Consider the following 21,532-nt stretch of genomic DNA (forward strand, 5'->3'; position numbering starts at 1 on the left):
GAAACAAAAAAAAGCTTGCACTATTAACTGAAGTTTTCTGGTAATAAATCAATAGATTTGCACATTGCTTATTTTTACATCAACATGTCTTGTGTTGTTTAAACATTGTACAATAAACACTTATTAAGCTGAATGTGATTACCAACATTATGTTCCCTGTACATGCAGGTATAGATTACAGTGTAAAGACAATAACTGTGGACAGCAGCCAGGTGGCGCTGCAGATGTGGGATACAGCAGGACAGGAGAGGTGAGACATCAACACATAAAGATAAAGATGTTATCATATTTAACAAATATTTGCATCTCCTCAGTAAACCATGAGCAGGCTTTCAAGTAATTTTGGGGTATCAGTTAACTCTTCTTCTTTCTTTTTACTTCCTCCTCCTCCTCCTCCTCCTCCTCCTCCTCCTCCTGCCACAGGTATCGGAGCATCACCAAACAGTTCTTCCGTAAAGCTGATGGCGTGGTGGTGATGTATGACATCACAGCCGAGGATAGCTTCACGGCTGTCAGACAGTGGCTGACAAGTGTTAAGGTACGCCAGTAACCGTCAACCTGTGCTGCACACATTTACACTCAGACAGAGGTGTCAGTTTGTTTGAGACTGAAACCTCAACTTTCTAAGACATAGAGGGGAAATATTGAGAGATGAGAGTGAAAGGTAAAAAAGCTGGTTGCTGATTGTGTTTTCAGCTATGCTTTTAAACACTGATAACTTAAGCCCGCCTTGTCATGACACACCCTTTATTCTAGCTCTGATGCTGGCAGAGAGGTGGGACCACTTGGTCCTGTCATCACTCTTTGACATTTATATCAAAAGCGAGACAATGCAATGGTGTAAAATTCTCAGCTAGAAATTGGCGATATGAAAATGTCTTAAGTCACATTTAACACCCTGAATGAGTTCCTCTTTGTTGTTATTTGTGATGAGAAACAATTTCATCATCCACTGAATGCCAGTCTGAGTACCATCGGGCTGCGACCTACTTTAACCATCCACCTCTTGGTATCAGCATCTCTGAGTCTGTGTTCTTTGATTAACTTCTTTCACAGGAGAGTGCGGGCGAGGACATCCCCATCATGCTCCTGGCAAACAAAACGGACAAGGAGACGGAGAGACAAGTTCAGAGAGGAGTCGGTGAAAGACTCTCCAAGGTCAGTTCTACAGATCAGTGTCAGTTATTTTCCCATCAGAGTTCCTTCACAAAATCATACTTTGATTGTTTATAATGAATTAAATGTATCACATAAGAGAGAGTTTCATTCCTTTGTGTTTTGTATGTCTCTCGTCTCTGGTGTGTGTTGTAGTTTCTATGGTTACAGTGTGAACAAAAAGTGTCACCTTTTCAGCACAGATTACAATTTACTTTTCAATATAAGCCTACACAGATCGATGGAGAAAGATTAACAGTGGTCAGACTCGCTGGTTTTTGCTTTCTTGTGCTATATAACAGCCATCAGTATCATCTTCATCTTTATCATCATCATCATCATCATCATCATCATCTGTTGCCTCTTTTCCAGGACTGCCAGATGAGCTTCTACGAGTGCAGCGCCTTCTCCGGACAAAATGTGGTGGAGTCCATGGTTAATTTAGCCAGGTGAGGCAAATAATGACTTTGTGTGAATTTTTCCAATAAACAAACAAACAAACAAACAAACAAACAAACAAACAAACAAACAAACAAACAAAAGACTGTCAGACTGAATATGAAGCAACTTACAGAGTGGGATTATTCCTGCGTTATCACCCAGCTTTCTTGTTAATCATCCCGCTGCGTTAATTACTTAATTCTGATTTGTTGATGATGAAGAAGCACAGAGGTGTGTCACTCATCCAAATAAGTTCTTGTGCTCGTTCTCAGAGGAAACAGAGATTCATTTGATTCTGCGTCTTCATTTCTCTCAGGATCCTGAAAGAGCAAGAGGACAGAGAGAAGGAGAAAACGGTGCAGCTGGACGGCAGCCCCGTAGAAAAGAAGAAATCCTGCTGCTAACACACACACACACACACCACACAGAGAGAGAGAGAGAGAGAGAGAGAGAGAGAGAGAGAGGAGAGAGAGAGAGAGAGAGAGAGAGAGAGAGAGAGAGAGAGAGAGAGAGTGAAGCACTACCCTTTACAGAGATACACACTGTGACAGTGGGAGCACAGGTGCCACAGAGGACACTTTATTGTGACTGCTTTTCACACTGTCTTCCACCATGTAGCACTGTGGGAACACCAACACCAGGATCAATACTGAGTGTTTGTTTTTGTCGTATGTCACGGATGTTTTTGCACTTTTGTAAACAGTTTACTACCCAGATTATGTACCGCTCGAGGAACATTGTAATTTTGTGTGTATGAAGGAAAATAGTGATAATATACAGCTGATCAAATCAAAGTCAAACTGAGTGTGTTTTGAAACAAACTTTGAATTCTCATTTTAAAACATCTGACTGAAGCTCAAAGGTTTTAATTTAGCCTCCACAGACCCTTCACCCGTCATATGTGGGCTTTTATTCCTTTTATCTTTATGCTGTTTGGAGAGTTTTTTACCTTTGTTTTCTCTTTTTAAAAAGTGCACGACGAACACTAACACATGAGCAGGTAAATATAATTAATGTTGAACAACCTTGTAGTTATCACTAGTTAGCTTAGCTTTCATGTTCAGTCTTTGGTCAGATAGGCAATGATTTAACTGTCGGAGCTGAGATCAGGTGTAGTTCTTTGTTGTATTTCAGGACATCACTTTGGTGTGTTTGGGTGAAAACAACTTTTTCTTGTTTTTTTCACTGAAACGTGTGCAGTGAAATCTCAAACTAAAGCTTCAAATCTTGTATTTCCTGCAGAGCTGTGTTATTTAAAAGTTGTTTTTGTTTTGCAGGTGTTTAGATGAATTGTTGTTTGTAAGTTATTATTGATTTGTAACACTGTAAAAGTTCTCCATGATGTGTTTTCTATTGAGTGAACTGAAAATATACTCTCTTATTTTTCCCTTGACAGAAGGAATAAAATTTAGTGCAAGGATGTTAATTTTAGAATGCCAAGTTTGGTGCCAAGTATTTTTGTAAAAATAAATGTGATTTAAATACAAATGCTGTTAGGTAAGTTATCAATCAATCAATCAATCAGACTTTATTTATAAAGCGCTTTTCATACAAGTTATGTCATTTGTAAGCACAGGTAAGAAACACTGTGAAAGGTTTAGGTTAAAAGAAGGGACATATTGTGCTTTAGTGTACAGGTGCAGCTCAAAAAATTAGAATATCATGAAAAAGTTCAAAAATTTTTGTCACTTAAGTCAGAAAGTGAAACACATATTATATTGATTCATTACACATAAAGTGACATATTTCAAGCCTTAATTCTTGTAATTTTGAAGATTATGGCTTACAGATAATGTAAACCCAAAATCATTGTCTCAGAAAATTTGAATATTACATAAGATCAATAAAAAAAGGACATATTAAACAGAAATGTCAGGCTTCTGAAAAGTATTTTCATTTCATTTCACAAGTATTTGGGTTTCATGTACTTAATAATGATGTCCTGAAGCTACTGATTTCCTAGTTATTGAAACAGAAGTTTAAACGCAAACTAACCAACTGGTATGAAGATAAAAAAACACACTGAACACAATCCACAGTGTCTGATCTGAGTCTGCTGGTTCACGATGTCTTATTGGTTTGCAGAGTTTGGCTAACACTAGCAGAGCTAGCACCACCACCCTTCAGTCCTCCTTCCAGGTTAGCATCCAAATGCCTTTGCTTTGTTAAGTCAACTAAAACGAACATCCTTTGTACCAATACAACATAAACCAAATTAAGGCAAACTAAGTCTGTTTAAACTCTAGTCTTCAACACTGACAAGCCTAAAGAGACTGAATACTTATGCACGATATCCATGTCTTGGTTCAGTACATTGACATATATTTTGCCATCTACTTGGGTGTGTTGGATATGCACGTATAACTTTAATATTTTTTACAAAACTATTGAGCAAAGAGACAAAGTACCTGTTTCAGAAAGGACAAGGATCAGATTATTGGTCCTGTAGAGCCGCTCTGACTTCATTCATTAAAGATACAGAGACAACAAAGAGAAGCTTTTTTATTGATCCCGGAAGGGAAGCATTATGAAATTTGAATCTTAGTCTTTCTTATACTTAGGAGTGCCTCAACAACAGATTATTCATTTCTTATTTATTGACAAGATTATAAATGTTTTTATCACTATCTGTCACGAGTAGCAGGAAATTATTGGTGTTTGCTAAAGAATGACTTCACTGTTAAAAAGATCAGATTTTAAACTTTGATATACTGCCACTAATATTGCTTTGCTACCACCAGTGGTAATGTTATGTAAATAAACATGCTGATATCATGAAATACAATTAAAGACACGTTTGTGTATCATCACCTGTAAAGGACCTGAGTTTTTCCTGTCTTCCTGGTGCACCTACATCAAAAGAAATCATTCAGCCTCACCCGTGCATGAGTTTGGACATTGCTGTTTATTCAGTTTTGAAGTTGACATGACAATATGTGAAACATCTTATTCAATACATTTTAAAGAATACGTGAGGAACTAACATGCCAATTCATCGAGTCTTAAGACTTGCAAACTTCATGACAAACTTTGTTTATTTTTAACCAAGCAGCCATATTTTCTTCAGAGCCGTTTTCCTTAAAGCCGTAACAGTGCTCATGCTGCACATTTCTAAAACATGTTCATTAGATCCTCTGCACAATGTATGTGGCTTCTAGAGGTGGGTTATTGGCTGTTTGATGATACTATAACACAATACTATACATATGTCTGCTAAGGGGGTAAAAAAAAGAAAGAGGAAAGCTTCATTTGGTACTGATACTTAGTGTGAGGTTGTTAATATATATTTAAAATCATCTCCGCCTGGTTCCATATCTCCTGAGGAAAACCCTTCACTGTGTTCCTTGGCAGCGACCTCAGTAAGAGTGAAGGTGAAGTGAAGAGATCATTTTCATCAGCTGTAATCCACGTCTGTAAAACTCTGTGAAACTCTACTATAACACAAGAAACATTGTTCTCTAGTTATCAGGGCAGATACAGCAGGTTCAATCATTTTTCATTGGCTCGCCTTGAAAATAATTGAACAATAAATAGATGTATGTTTGTGTCTTTTTCATGATTGAAAAAATAATCTCAGGTCAAATTAAACCGTTGTACCAAAGTGCTTTTTCATGTTATAACAAGACATTTTCATATTTTAAAGTAGGAAAATGAATTTGGAAGCATATATATTCAACAAAATAAGCTTGTATGAAGACACTACAGTGACTTCTTGAGTTGTTTTTGTCATTTTATTTTACTTCCACATCAAAAATAAATAACCGGATATGTCTCAACAAGAGGGAGTCACGCAGATGAAGCAGATGAAGCAGATGAAGCAGATGAAGCAGATGAAGCAGATGAAGCAGTGAAGCTCATGTTCATCATTAATATGTATGGATCTTAATACCGGTCTAATAAAGAGGAAGAAAATGTATCCGCATTCGACAGACCCTGAAGGTTTTCAGTGCGAGCATGTTAGCAGTCAAAAAGGGCAGGAAATTCCGTAAAATTCAACTTACAAATTGTTCTTTCATGAGACATTTATATGTTTTGACAGTTTTTAAAGTTAAAATGATACCTTCATATAATCACATCAAAATTTAGTGTTCCGTGAAATAAGATAATTTCATGTTAAATAATGTTTTTCATATTTTAACAAATTATTTTGTTGTTTAAGAGAAGACATGTTCATATTATTACAAGATATTCTTATATTTTATAAGTTATTTAATGTTTTTAGTAGATTTTTGTGAAAATAGAATATGTACTTGTTATAACAAGACTTTCTTAGTATTCAAATGACAGTCAAGTTAGAGTGTATTGAAAAAAACTATTTTTTGTTGATATATTAAACAATTTATCTTGTTAAATAATGTGTATATGTTTCTTTTAAAACATGATTTTGAAAACAGTATCTATTGTTCATTTTTAAGGAAATGGTGTGCAGAGAAAGTATGGAAACTTATGACATGATCATTTTTAATGTCCTAATAACCTGAAAATATCTTGTTATAACTAAAAAATAGAATCTTGTTAGGTCAATACATGTTTTGGGTTGTAATGCATTATGAATCTTTTTCTTTTACTGTATGATTATGTAAGCTTCTGCACAAAATTATTTACTGGATCTTATAAAGACGTGTGGTTAGAACTGCTGATGTCCAGATATATATTAAAAAATAACTTGTTAACGTAATATCGAACCTCAAAATTTCTAAAGGAGAGTGTGTGTGCAAGTTGTGGAACAATTGAAAAAAGCTAAATGCAGCAATGCAGAAAAGCAGTAGGTACACTTCGGCACTTGGTCAAGGCATTGGGGACGGGATGTCATTGGCATGTCAACATCACGGGGCACACGTGGAGTCCAAGCTGTGCAACAGAGTGAGCTTTGACCCCTTCTACGACACACTCACAGGAAGCTACGATACACTGACAATGCAAACACGTTACCTTTCACATCACACACAGACAAGTACCTACACAGGTTTGTCCTTGGCTGTTAGTTTTCCAACGTTACTCAATTTAAACAACTAGAAATTAAAGTTTTTCTGTTTATCATTCCCTACTATACGTAATAAAACATAAGAACTACACCTTAAATGTATTGTCTACTGTTAGAAGAACAAAGACAACACAGTTTGAATTAAATGAGCTCCACTGTGACTTAAATTATCCCTCCCAAAGGTCCAGGTTATTGCAGAAAACAAATACTGAAGAGAACACACAGGTACATCACTCCATCTCACAGAAACGCACATCAATAATCAATAACATTCACCAAGATCTGAAAAGACTCCTGGCCGTTTTTTGTCAGTGTTACATTCAGGATTGTTTTAACAGTCAGTTTCAGTAACTTCCTGCCGTCATCATGCGCTGTGGTGACCATAGTGTCAGCAGGGCCTCCTCTGCTCCATCCTCTGCCTCACCTACGTCACCCAGAGTGTCTGTCTGCTGTCATGGGAGCGTCTCTGTCTCCCTCTGGTGCCCTGTGGTTCACACTCAGCAGGTCTTCGAGGTCGCGCCTAACGCATCTTGTAGTCGTGGGATATGGCCGCTTCACACAGCTGGCCTTTGAAATCCAGCTCGAAGGTGAAGTCCAAGTCACGCTGCAGGTAAAGAAAAGAGAAAGACAAAGATGGTGTTAAAGGGATAGTTTGAAGAGGGGTTGTATGAGGTTACCCACAGGGGGTCCTGGTCAGCTTGGACCCTTAGCTGAAAGACCAGGACAGAAGCTATACTATCAACCACTGCAGATGGCTCGTAAGCTATATGTAGTGCACTTATCTGCTGGTCTGGTTTGCAAACTCTTTTGTGCAAAGAGACAAAATACAACAAAACTGAAACATGAGCTATTCAGACAGCAACTATGACATGCTGTTTACTGTGGACCCGAGAGGACAACTTTATGAACCAGAATTTACAGAGGAAAAACAAATATTGCAAGGTACAGCCATGACACTGACCTGGCTGGTAGCATGGCATGACTGACATCGAGTGAATATTCTCTGTTGCCTTCAGTACATCTCTATGCTTTGCCTGTTAGTAAAATTAACCTCTGTATTTAATTGTTCATCCACTCTGAAACTAGATCGGTTAATTAGATATTGGTTACGGACTTCTTACTTTTTTTTACCAGACTGTCTCTTTTATCGTATTACACTGATATTTCATTGTTTTTATCCTGCCTGTCTTTTACTTATCAGTCTGCTTGATATCATTAGTATATGGTACCTCCTGTGTATAATCAATTTTGGTCTGTATGTCCCTGTGTTTGTATTTAAGTTATTAATCTTTTTTTACAAGCTGCTCTATACAAATTGCCCCTCTAGGGATTAACAAGTTGTTTGTATTTAATTCAATTTAATGGAGTACACTTACTGATAATACATTGAAGATCCCTCAGGTGGGTCCAGTCAACAACAAAACACACTGTTGTGTTAAATTGAAGCAATGACTAATGACTCTTGTGTTCATGTTTGTTACGTCTTCTCTCAACGTTCCTCCTCTACTCTGATAAACTTGGTACAGAACGCTGCAGGAGCCTCATTTGTGGACAGAGCTGTCAATCATTATGTCACATCATGTCTTTTAAAAAATGGAATAACAAATTAAACAAAACATTTTAGAGAAATCAGCATTTGTACACAAATCAGCATAATAAGAATAACAGACAGAAAAAAACATTTGGATTGAATTATTTCTGTGTATTTTAATTTGAAAGTTTGTAGTCTGTCCATTCCGTTAACATTATAGAAGCAGGGTCATGAAGCAGTGGGAGCTCTAAATCTTTTTGTTTCATAGTCAGTGAATACTTATGGTGTCAAATTCAAGATACAGTCTATGTTATGGCCCGTTGTTAGGAGGTATGGGATAAAGCAGCACAAATCATATATGTTTTCACATTAGAGACGCAGTGTAACCTTAGATGAACAAGTACTTAAAAAAGCAAAGATAGGAACACAGAAAGCAGAAATGTTTGTCTGTCAGAGGCGTACACCTGTGGAACAGCTTCTGAAGAAATTAAAAACGTGTTGTTCACTTTGTACATTTATAAAAATGTTTAAGAAAGGGGATACAAAAATATGAAGATAAAGTATAAACATGAGTATTTATTAAAAGATTAAAACGTTGGTTGTTTGGTTGAAGCTCCTTAGCTTCTGACTATTTTAGTTTGAAGTGATCGGATGAACTCCAGGTTTTTTTAATTTAAAGTTTGTTTTGTTCTTATCATTTTTATATTCATTTATTTATTCAGTTATGTTCCTGTTTATTCATTTTAATATAATATTTCTGTATTTATTGGGTTTTTATATGTCCTCCTTGATGTATTACAGGCAATTTATTTTAATCATGCATATTTATTATTACCTTCATTAAATTACAATCAACAAAACCTGTATCCTTAGATGTGTATGTGTGTGTACATACATATGTATATGTGTTTGCTTGTTTCTATGCATATATACTGTTTGTATGGATTTGTATCTCCTTTCCATTTCTATTGAGTATAATTTATTTGTTTAATATTATCATTTTTTATTCATTTTGTATTTGTATATACATTTATATATATATAAAGTGTACGTTTTGCTAACAAAAACAAATCTTGGGGGGAAAAAAAGGTATTGTTATCATGTTAACTTTGTATAATTAACAAGTTGAATATGTTTTAAAGGGGTAAGAATAATGAGCCAGAGGTTAATGGTAAGTATATTTTTTCAGAGAATGAAACATAAGACAGAGGAACACGGTAGGATCTTCCACTTGGACCTGACAGCAGCCCTTGGTGTTGAATGAGCACAAATTGTTGGTGTGAGACAACAGGAGGAAGTGAGTCAGGCCTCTCCGGCTCACAGGGGGAGGAGAGGATGCTCACAAGGTCAACAATAGAATCTGTTGTTGTTTGTCTGCAGTGCAGCTGTATGTTTGACCATCATCCAACACCAAGGAGAAAACAATCTGCTGCAGGCTGCCAGAGCAGGAAGTGACTAATTTCTCAGCTTTAAATATAAACAATATATCGATAAGAGCTCAGACTGAACAAAGAAACACTGCTTGTATTAAATAAGTCGGGTTTGGATATGATTGTATTTCCTACAAACGGTACTCAAGTGTTTTTATGTAATGTATACAGATACTTTATTTCTTCAGTACAGAGACAGGAAATTAGACTTCTATTACTACAATAACTAAGAGTACACTCATGTACAGTACTTCACATTACTCACAGTGTTTTTCTCATTGGGCTTCATAACGATGCTGCCCGTTATCTCCTCTCCTCTCCGCACCGTCAAATAGTCCTCCAGATAAAACACTGTCTGCTTCCAGTGGGTGTATGGAGCATCTGGTGCTGGAACACACAGGGACAAACACAAACACAAACACTCTAAAAACCAGCCCTTATAACCTTATAATAAAGCAGTACAACATCGAAGCCTTATCAGAGGTCCATAACATGTAAATAATGACTTAAGTTATGGTTAATAAATACATTATTTTTGCTCTATAGATTGGTTATCGGCCATTTACGAGGTCTGCTGACTGGCTTCCAAATTTTCTTCTTAAAGCTCCAGGGAGGATTTTTTTTAGCTGGGTGTGAAACAAACTGATGAAATGAAAACTGATGCCTCTTTTAAGCAAACAAGAATATCAGCACAAAGATAAACTGCTACAATAAAGTTATTAGAATAGGTGTCAGTAGAAGTGATTAACTTCATGCTGCCAAAACAGCCAAACAGCTTATACCCGCAAAGTCCCTTTGTTCACAGGGGCTGTAAAATAAAAAAAGTTACTCACAGGAGATTTACATGTAATATTCATATTCATATTCACTGCTGCATATATTTAATGTGTGCAATCATTAGCCAATGTAACTCCATTACCATAAATATATTATTACATTGAAAGGGCAGTACGTTTAATAGTGGTCTATTGTGCAGTTATGTAACTATGCAGTGATACTCCATTGCCGCTTATCTTATTCAAATGCAAATGCTAGGGCTGTACACATTTAGTGGACTCATCAATGATGTCATCACCCTCATTAGTCAGTCTAAACTGTTGCACAGCCACTAGCCTGGGCTGTAGCTCCAGTTAATGTCTACTACCATAACGCTACAACTCTACTACCCAGATGTAAACAAGCACAGAGGACAGATGGCATCTTGTAGTGGATGTAGTGGTGTATAGATTACACGCAGACTCTGTGATCCTGTGTTTAACTGAGTTGAATCAATTGAGCTTGACATCGACTGTTTTCTTACCTTCAGACCAGTCGGTCAGTCTGCACTTATATTTCCATCTATAGGGCTAGGACATTAGTTTCTCCGGATTATCCCTTGCATAGGACATATGTCATTTTATGAACTTTATCAGTATTTTTTTTATATTTTCATAGTCTATCCACGACTTTCTTACATTTAAATCCTTTATCTAATATGAATAACCTTCTTCTTGTTCTTTTCTCTCTCTGTCTTTTAAAGTGATAGTGATATTTTCTTTTCCTTGGAGGATCAATAAAGTACTTTGAAGTCTTCATAAACTGTGCCTGAAAAGTCCATTTCAAATCAGCAACACATAAAATGTCTCTCATGGAAGGCCACAGTAAACTTGTCCTCCCCTTGTCAATGATAAAACTGTCATTTTCGACCCAGCTCACCTTCTTCACTTTCATTACAGGCCTGATGTGTTTGCAAACAGTGAGCAGAGTGTGGAGAGATACACCAGGATAAAGTGTCAGTCCTTTAGAGGGCTAACAGAGATAAATGTCCTCCTCTTAGTTCCTGATGTGGATGGAAATAAACTAACAGCTCAGAGAAAAAGCAATGATAAAGAAGCGATGGTACAAGAAGAGCAGGTATCTCCACTTGAGTTCAGGATGAAAGCACAGAATAAAAAGGAGATGTATGACTCCACTGTTGACCTCTCTCCTGCTGCTCTTTCATCACCCTCCTGCTTTGTATCTCTCGTGTTGCCCTCTGTGCATCCATGTGTGTGTTCACGTCTGTTCTCTCATGTGCGCAGATGGAGGCAGAACAGGCCCAAAACAAATGGGAGCATCCGTTGCCCTGACCATCACAGATCGCTTGGCCTGACATTCAAAAAGTCTGTGGGGCTTAAAGAGAGTTTCTGCCAGCTGTCCTGGTGCAGCTCCGGATTAGCTCTGCCTTCATAGACGAGCTCTTTGTGAGTCCATTGATAAAAGAGCCGGCCAATCAGCATGGCTGCTGCTCATGCCTGACTCTCCCTCTGTTTGTTTTGGGTGTACTTCAAGCTAGCTGTGTTTCTCATGCTAATTCAGTTGATGAGATGGCATTCTGTGTATGGAGTACGAATTGTAATCTTTGTAATTTCTGCTTCTGTTTAGTTTCATGGCGGAAGATTTGTGTGTGGGACCCAAGTCAAGCTTTGGCCCCTGTATGTGGGTACATTTGGATCTGTATCTTCAAGGTTTTGCAGACACTCAGTCCTCACATCCTGTTTGACATACAGAACAAGCTCACAGGACATGGACCAACAGGACAGGTAGTGGAAAAGCTAAGTTATGGAAAAGATTCAAGGTACTGCTGATTCAATAATCAATATTAAAACAGATTACAGGGATTAAATGACATGATGCATCATCACTCGGCAAACACACCTTTTGTCCACACTAACCTTCACTACGAAACTGTCTGCTTGCCTCTCATTTAAACGTGCAATACTTGCCACTACCACTAGAGGTCAGTCACACACTACTTTAGACCAAGTACCAATTCTGCCTTCTTTTAATCAGTTCCCACTGGTGGTTTGATACTTCAGGCCACCTGAAGCCTTCTGTTCACTTTAAAATATTTGCTTTTTTTCTGACCCGTAAAAAGAAATGGGTTTCAGCTTATATGGAAACTTCATCCTATTGTTGGAGTTTAAAAAGTGAATTGGCAAACTAATATGAGTTAGAAAGAAGCTGTAAAGTTTGAGAATTGTCTTCCTTCATTTTTGATTCCACGCCTAGACCAGGGGTGAGTCCAGAGGAGTGACTAAGGGTAACATGCCCCATGAAATCTAATTGGCCAACCCAAATCTTAAATGGCTACTTTCCTTATTACAGGCAGGCCTTATGCTTGTGACTTTCTTTGCATTAAAATGAAGCCCATTTTTCTTTTGTTGCTTTTTGACTTCAGACAAACATTTTTAGAATTATACATTTGTGATGCAATTATTTAAGATGATATGATTTATATGTTGTCACTCTGTTGTGTTACTTTTTGAAGTTGACAAAATACTTCACGCCACCCCTGCTTAGGCCAAGTCCCCTGCTGAGCCACCCAAGACAAAAAAATCTGGACATGCTCCTGGGCTAGGCTAATTTAAGAAGCTTGAAACCATTCTCACAGTCCATAGTGTCAGGGTTATTTTGGGGGCCTTTCTATGCCTTTATTGAGAGGATAGGACAGTGGGTAGAGTGTGAACCTGAGCAGAGAGAGTGGAAAAAAAACAGCACGGGTAAGGTTTTAACCTGGACCACCCACTTTTGGGATTCTGTAATTTGACCACTGAGGTAAAATAAAAGACTCAAAGGGAAGAAACAACTAGCCTTGGAAATATACAGCACTTTTATCCACCAATTCACACATTGTTGATTAATAAATCTTTATAAAACCAGAGAGGTTTAACCTATCAGATATTTAGATTTTTCCGTTTTGAAAGTCTGTCACGTCGCCTATTTACAGGGATAGGTAGCTAAAACTATAAAAATGTATATATCTAGTGTTATATAAATGTAACTACCATCATGTCATTTCCACTGTCTGTTTTGGATGAGGACTGACTGCAAGCTCCCAGAGGCGAGCTAACAGCAGCACATGAGTGAAGCTTGAACGTATGGCTGCCTTTGACAACAAGATAAATGAGTATCAAAATAACGAGTAAGAGGGTCTGTGAACATCAGCACTGCCTGTCTACTTAAAGCAAAAAAGCAAAACATGTAGTTATTCCTGTGAACTCGTTTTGGTTAATGCTTTCACCCAAACTAAATACAGGTCAGTCTGTGCTCAGTTGTGAAGGTTGCTTGATTTCAAGCTCAGGCCACCCTCATTTGATTCACCTGCTGAGAACCAGAGCTGCCTGCTGCTTTTACATTTCATCTTTACAAAGCTCAATAAATTCAGCGAGGGGCCACAGCATGGACGAGGACAGTACCCTCAAATAATGTTAAGCATCTATTATCCTGCTGTACTGTAGCAGAGAGAGAGGTACTCAATCTGACCACATGGAGGTACTGTTTCACTGCTTCAAATCTGTTAAGAAAGGTATCAAAGTAAGGGCTAATGTTTTCAGATTATCATTGCCAAAACGATAAAACATTCACTGCAGTTTCAATGCCTTGTAGTATCCCCCCCACACACACACAAACACACAAACACACACACACTGTTGCCCGGGGTAAAGTGAGAGAGGTGAGAAAGTGTGAAACATGTTACCTGTGGAGAAACCGGTCTTCTTGTGACACTTTGTGAACTCGATGTGGAAGTATGTGACCAGTGCGTGGATGTAGTCGTTTCTCTGGATCTGCAGGCAGAAGGCTGAGGTAAAAGAGAGGTCCTCCACCTTCACTGTGTAGATATCCACCTCCTGTGAGAGTGAAGACATAACACAAACAACGCTCAGTCACAGCAGGTCACAGGTCAAATGAAATGCACCGCGTTAACCAGGCACACCTCTATTCAAACCAACATTTAATGAAATATGCTTCAGGCCAAGAGTTAACTGAACACAGGGAGACAGCTCCACTGATTAAAAATGCACAAAAATAAGACTTAAAAGGAATTAAAGAGACTTAGAGACTTAAACCAACATGTTGTGGATTAAATAAATTAGATTAGGCTATAACATGTTAATGAGCTTGTCTGGGAGGTTTATTTTTGCCGCTCTGAAGAACCAGAGCGAGCTGATTCTGCCGTCTCCGATCACTGAGCTAAACCGAGCTTATGGGCCTCTGCACTATCTTCTGTGGTGCAGACACGAGAGTGGAATCATGCTCTTAGTTAACTCTTTGCAAGAGAAAGAAAAAGCTTTGATCTGTCCCAAAATTCCCAAAAGTGTGTTTAATATCAGTCACTATCTTCACATTCATTATCTGTTGCAAGATTTATATTTTGACATCACTCGTTTACACTTCTTCAGTTCAGGTGTTCATTTGTACCGAAAACATGATGAAAGTGAAACTTCATCAGATATTTACATATCAGATTGCACAGGTGGAATAAAAGAACCTCTGACAGCTGTAGAGGGAAGTCACCTCTCATAAAAATAAAGTATTTCTATGAAGTATGAGCAGATTGAGCTTTGATGATGTTGAGAAATGTTTGTTTAAGATCTTTTTTCAAAAACTGGACAAACTGGTGTCAGTACCATCACCACTTTTCTGCTTATTATTACCAAAGTTTTAACTAATGCACACTTTTGTGACACTCATGTGTAGCCTTTATTGTTCCTTTATTTTCATTGCAAATCAACCTGGTACAGAATTAATAAAGCTAGTCTCTGATTAAATTCAGAATCCCTTGTCATTGTGTACAGAGCTGTGTTAGAAGGCCAATTAATTCATGAGCTGCTGAAGCCGTGTAACTCCAGCAGGACTCAGGTCTCTGTTCAGGGTTTGATGGTAGTCCTTGCAGCAGGCTCAAGGTGACTTTAGAAGAGTCTCTCACAGGAAATGAGAAGTGTGGGCACCGTGGACGTTCTAAAAGCCCTTTGTTTAGACTTGCCTTTTGGATAACAACATCCTTGGATCAATGTTCATAATAATGCAATAGTTAGCATGATTTTCAGTGATATCTTAGGATGTGCTGAGCATAGTTCTCCAAAATAGTTTTAAAATAATGGATTCACACAGTATGAAAGACTTTATTTTATGAAGTTAAGTCTTTTTTTTTATGCTTTTATTTAGAGGACAAGGCAGTGGATAGAGTAGAGAAACTGGAGTGAGAAACAGGGGAATGACATGCAGGGAAGTGCCTCGTGTTGGAACTAAAGAACTACAGCCTCTGTGTATGGGATGAGTGATTTAACCCCTTGGCCAAACTAGTGCCTGAATATTAAACCATATTTTTCACACCACGACTCATTTATTTGTCTCATATGTACACACAACGATCTCATGCCTGTCATCATCAATAGGAAAACCTGCCGTTGGACTGCACTTGACCACACTGTAACTCATCCACAACATTTATTTTGCTATCTGTCTCCACAGTGTGTCTTGAAACGGGGAAACAGAGTTTTAGGTACGCTCCTCCTGCAGCTTGGGTTCTGCTGCAGGAGGGTTTGGGTCTTTTTAGATCTTTTAAGAAGTAGATTGAAGATGTTAATAAACCGGATCATGATTTGACTGAAAACTGTCTGCAGTGTGACCCAGAGTATGTTACCTGTGTTGGTAACTGTCATGTGTTGTATTTCTGTAACCTTGTTCAAATTTGCTGCTGCCTCGACCTGTACACAAGAATGAGAGTTGTACTCTCTGTAAGGCTTTTCCTGTTCAAATACATAATCAAATTAAAAAACTGCTTCTACATTTTGGTGAAAGTGCCACAAATTGAACTCCTCCATGTCGGCCATCTGCTATTTTCTTTTTGACTGCAATGCATGATGGTGTATGGCTTGGTTAGTGACTGTTAGTTGTACGCCAATTCATTATGAAGTGTTGGACACAGTTTGTCTGCTATGGTAGAATAATTGTCCCTCATAATCTGGACAGCACCAGAATACAGTGAAATCCCTCTATAGTGTACGGTGCAGTGAGTAATGTGTGCTGTCAGACACAGCCTGGCCACAGTCTTTGGTGCTTACAACCTTAGGGGCTGTCTACAGGAGAGAGGTTTTAGAAGTCCTTTTAATCGGCTTCTCAGACAGAGGGTTTGTGTTGTTGTGCTTCGTTAATTTAGAGCTTAGTTGATTTTTGTTTAATGATTTAGTTCTTTGTGTGAATAAAATAAATCTGGATTGGAGCACAAGGAAGAACAAGTTTAGGAAACATAACCGTATGATGAAGAGTGCAGCTTTTTCCAGCAGAAAAAAAGGTGAAGCCTGGCAGCCTGGGACTGTGCCAAGATCCCGATAACCATTGCATCAAACAGAGGCCATAGCCTTTGTGTAAGTAGGACAGGATCGGGGGGCCAGGAGTCATCTGGGAGCTCTGAGTGTTGTCAGGCTCCAGGTGTTGTTCATGCTCTGTGCAAGCAAACCCAAATCTGTAAATGTCCCCTGCTTCCAGGGAGTTTAAAGGGTATCTGATACCACTTTGTCCCAGTAGACCATGTTCAGAGCAGAACATGTTGTTCCACATCCAAGTTTACTGTGCTGTGAACGGCGCTGTGCCAAAATATCATGTCAGCTGTGATTACTGAGGAGCAGAGGGGAGTGCAGCTCACCTGAAAGTACACTGCAGGGTAAACACAGGGGCTGTGGTGTGATAATCTTGTTTCATGTACCTTTGGCGATAATAAATATTCACTGTTAGCTTGTTGGCTTTGGCACCAGATGCCACATTTGCTGTGAAGGAACAAGCCGTATGTTTGCTGGCAGTAAAGACAATCCATTATTAAAGTCAGATTCCCCGGCTGTCTTTTGAAAATAATCACTCCCATAAACACTCGATACTTCCTCTGGTCATGCAGAATAAACTTCTTAAAGTTGCGTTTCAAAGTTTAAAATGGCAATATAACTCCCTGCAATGTTTAAAAATCCTCTACAGGTTGAATTTAAATATTTAAAGGTAGTATCATGCCGGGTGATAATGCTAAATTAATTATATTCTGCAGGATTATGTTCAGTAGTGATCCTCAGTGAGTATTGTGAGCAGCACTTTAATAACACGAGGTCCTGTGTGTGCTACTCCTCTCTAATGAGGTCATCCTGTAATACATGTAAAGTCAATAAAACTCATCTGTGAGCTATCACTGTTGCTCCTTTCCTCCACAAGAACCACAGCAGAGCAGCATTACTGTCAGCTTCATGCAGATTTCCTTGTGAACCTCTCCTGACTGATTTCTGTTTGTTTCATGTCTCAGTGCATTCAAAAGAAAGTCTGCCTCACATGAAGACAAACAAAAGAAAACAGGGTGTGCAACAATCAGAGACATAAAGTGGAGGTATGATCAAAAGGTAATCTTCCAGCGGAACAGAGGTGAGACGGAGAAGAGTCGTCTAATCAATGCTTGCTCTGGGGTCACGATGACAAGGGGCTCAATCAGGAGGACTAGACAGGCTGCTATTGACATGCATGGCACAGCGGATCTAATCCTGGCACAGACAGACACACACCAAGGTCACACTCAGCACAGCTGTAGCATGCTATACAATATGTTTACAAATTAATGTCAGTGAGCGGTTATAATGGATGCACGTGTGTGATTTAAAGCTGTAATTACCGCCATATCTTCATTATAGTGTATAACAGCGACCCCACTTTGCATTATGTATGGGAGATAAGTGCCAATATGTTGGCGCTGTACTGTATAATTAATCTTCATTATTGCACAGAGAGTGCCAAGCTCATTTTCCTCAAAAGTTTTTCAGCTGAGAAGTGTAAACAGACATAATGGTGAATAAATATGTGATGAAAAAACAAGCGAATGTAATTTGTTCTGCCTTGTATTGTCTCATGTTTATGAGTGTATGTTTTGTCTCATGTTTATGAGTGTATCTTGGTAATAATCAGAAAAATAGTCAACAATATCAATGTTAAACGAAAAAGCTGATGATCTTTGTGATGTGTTTTCTAAACTGAGGTCAAAAAGAGCTCTGAACCTTCACTTTTATGCCACAGTGGATGAAAGTCCACGAAGCCCAAAAAAGGAGCCATGTCCAAATCTGTGTTTAAAATGTGTGCACACAGGCTCATTACTTGTTCCTGCTGATCTGCAATCTGGTGGCACATGAGGGATGCAGCTATGAACTTGTTTCTGTCATGAGTTGCTTCTGTTTAGTTTAGTATTTTGTGTTTCTTGTTAATTTTGTAGTTTTATTTTGTTGATCATGCCTTGTGTTTTCTTCTTTAGAGTTACTCTTGTTTGTTTTGTATTTTTCCTGTTGTGTGTTTCAGTAATTATGTCCTGTGTGTCCTCTAAATCGCCTGCTACATACTACCCATAAATGTGGCATTTCAAGGTAGTATGTAGTATGACTGTGGATCTGTTCTGCAGTATGTTGGGTCAGGCGTTGCTGGATTTCCGGTTCAGAAAGCGGATGCAAACAACTGCCAAGCTGATAGAGAAACTGCTTCTTTAGCATCCACTTCTGATTTAAAAATTTAAGAAGAGGTTTATAGGGAATTTAATCGTTTTCATAGCACCTAAAAACTGAGTGCCCCCTGTCATATATGGAAAAAAGAAGACACAGAACGTTAGCACTGTGCATTGTGGGAAACAGTATGCGAGGGAGACTGGTTTGCTGCATACTGAGACACTTTCCTGCAGATTTTGCTCTTACCTGTATAGTAGGTGGTATCAAAAACAGCCAATGTGAGTATTTTCCCTCATGTTCCTCACTCTATAGTCTTTCCTGTTCTATTTTGTAGTTCCAGCTCCCTGTGTGTCTCCTTAGTTTTACTTCCTGCCCTTGGTTACTTCCCTCCTGTTTGAATACTCTCGTTAGTTTCACCTGTGTGTTGTGTCACACCTGTGTTGATTACCCTGTGTGTATTTAATTTCTCTGTTTCTCCTCTCTGTCTCTTCATTGAGTCTCACTTGTGTCTTTCCTGTGTTTTTCCCTTCTATGGATTTATTTCATGAACATCTTAAAAAAGCCACCTCTTCTTCCTTTTGTTTTTGGTTAAATACATCTGTGAGCAGTCTTCATCCTGGGTCCTCCATCTTAGTTTTCTAACACAGCGTGACAGTTTCACTTCTAACCGTGCTAGAAAATGTCCACTTATTTAATCATAAAGGCTTGCTATGTTGAATGTTTCTGTTGTCATTTTCAGAAAGGGGCCGGGACGTTACTGTATGTGAGGCTCAAAACAAAGCGACACCTGTGGTGCACCAACTTAATGTGCCGTGCTTATAGAGAGACATGGAGGCTACGCTACATTATCTTAACTACGACAGGGGGACGTAGCAGTGAAGTTTTTTATCCACCAGAGAAATGAGTGAAGTCAGCAGTGTGGTAGCATTTCAGGAACAACAAGAACGACCAAGACGGGCGGATCACCCGTCTGTGAAACCTGCTGCAAGAAGAGTTGTAGCTAAAGGGTGAAACATCAAATTTGATGCAGGTTCTGCAGGATCACTGCCCAGCACTGCACGACCAGGTAAAGGTGATGCTTAATAACTGAGTGATACTTCATTGGTGGCAAGTTACTTATCGACTGTGTTGGGTATTAAAGCAGAGCTGCATGAAGAGAATATAGTCCTCTAAGGGGCTTTGGTCAGTGACCATTTAACGCTGTCTGTATGGAATAAGGGCTGCACGGTGGTGCAGTGGGTAGCGCTGTTGCCTCACAGATAGAAGGTTTCCTGGTTCGAATCCCTGGCCGGGCTTTCTGTGTGGAGTTTGCATGTTCTCGCCGTGCATGTGTGGGTTCTCTCCGGGTTCTCCGGGTTCTCCAGCTTCCTCCCACAGTCCAAAAACATGCTCAGGTTGATTGATCCCTCTAAAATTGCCCCGTAGATGCGAGTGTGTGCATGAATGGTTGTCTGTCTCTCTGTGTTAGCCCTGTGATAGGTTGGCGACCTGTCCAGGGTGTACCCTGCCTTCTGCCCGAAGCCAGCTGGGATAGGCTCCAGCCCCCCGTGACCCCTAACGGGATAAGCGGTCAAGATAATGGATGGATGTATGGAGTAAACACTTTATCGTAGGTTAAATGACCTGCTGTAAAATGCTACAATGACATCAGTAACCTTGTACACTTCCTACACAATTCCACAGGGTTTCCTTTACTGCAATTAAGATATTAATGACTCTGTGCAAGAAATGTTCTCAATTTTCAGTCAAAAGATAGATAATATTTTTACACCATATTTTGAAATCAAGAGTTATTTTATTCATCTCAATTATATTCGATTATGATGTGTCTTCTGTTCCAAAGGCAGCAATAAATAACATTTCTAAAATATATAAAGGATGTTCATGTGATTTCAGATTTTAAGATTTTTGTGAATATATAAATGTTGTTTTTGTTTTATGAAATGTTTGTGCTGTTGAGCTTTAGGGCCACTGTAGATTTGAACAACAAACAGAGACTAGAAACACTTCAGGCTTTCAAAAAATACTGTCTCTGTGCGTTGATATTTACTTATTTAATTAATGTTTCACTCACCTTGATGAGGCAGGAGTTGGTCACCACCTGTTTAGTGTCCACAACGTCCACCAGTGGTTCCTTCATGGCCACATTTCGAATACAGGTCATGTCGAAGCCGTAGACGTTCTCCCACCCTGGTTAAAAAAGCATTACTTAGCAATAGTGTCACCATGATTTACGGGATTTCAGAACTACAAACACATGATGTCATTTTTTTTATTTCAAAGATAATCTTCAGTTCAGTTTCAAACCAAAGGAGATGCAAACAGTCGGTTTAAACTACACTAGCTAAGGTCTCTCTCACAGGATGTCTAAAAATAGTCTGGTGTACTAACTCAGAGTAAAACTTTGAGTCATTTTGCAACAATATTCATCTCAACAAATGAAAAGCAGCTTGTAATCTTTTATGATTTGTTAACATAAGCCTCTTGAACGCAGTCTCCTCTCCTGTTCAGATGCGCTTTCTGCTTCTGCGGAATCCTCCCATACATAATTTATTGAGCTCCTTAAGTAAGTGTGTGAGCAAACATCTCTATCATGACCTGAAAGTAGAGAGAGCTACTTGAGTGAGCCTGAGAGCGAGTGATAATGAGCAGGTCACACACCCCCGGGACTTGTAATGCGCTGTATTTGCATTTCTTGCTGCCCACTTAACAAAGGCAGCTTGCAGCCCAG

At 38.8% G+C, this 21,532-nt stretch overlaps 2 protein-coding genes across 3 annotated transcripts in view; one reads left to right on the top strand and one right to left on the bottom strand.

Moving 5' to 3' along the window:
* The window catches only part of cracr2aa (calcium release activated channel regulator 2Aa), a 43,999-nt gene that overhangs the window by 21,759 nt on the left and 708 nt on the right, over positions 1-21,532 (top strand). The window contains exons 14-18 of one of the 2 annotated variants that reach the window (XM_034686552.1): positions 169-250; positions 424-538; positions 1,057-1,158; positions 1,528-1,604; positions 1,913-2,017. In XM_034686552.1, the coding sequence (XP_034542443.1) occupies positions 169-250; positions 424-538; positions 1,057-1,158; positions 1,528-1,604; positions 1,913-2,000 (464 nt within the window). In that variant the 3' untranslated portion in view covers positions 2,001-2,017. Of the gene's footprint in view, positions 1-168; positions 251-423; positions 539-1,056; positions 1,159-1,527; positions 1,605-1,912; positions 4,415-21,532 lie in introns of those variants that run through there. The other variant, XM_034686553.1, reaches the window with a different exon arrangement.
* Positions 4,483-21,532, bottom strand: part of LOC117814957 (protein arginine N-methyltransferase 8-B) — a 42,004-nt gene continuing 24,954 nt past the window's right edge. Inside the window, exons 7-10 of the mRNA XM_034686554.1 lie at positions 20,876-20,991; positions 14,040-14,190; positions 9,807-9,928; positions 4,483-7,184 (exon numbers count right to left, since the gene is read on the bottom strand). Coding sequence (XP_034542445.1) covers positions 7,101-7,184; positions 9,807-9,928; positions 14,040-14,190; positions 20,876-20,991 — 473 coding nt within the window. The 3' untranslated portion in view covers positions 4,483-7,100. The remainder of the gene's footprint in view (positions 7,185-9,806; positions 9,929-14,039; positions 14,191-20,875; positions 20,992-21,532) is intronic.

Source organism: Notolabrus celidotus, chromosome 6 (genome assembly GCF_009762535.1).
Source record: "Notolabrus celidotus isolate fNotCel1 chromosome 6, fNotCel1.pri, whole genome shotgun sequence".
Classification (NCBI taxonomy): domain Eukaryota; kingdom Metazoa; phylum Chordata; class Actinopteri; order Labriformes; family Labridae; genus Notolabrus; species Notolabrus celidotus.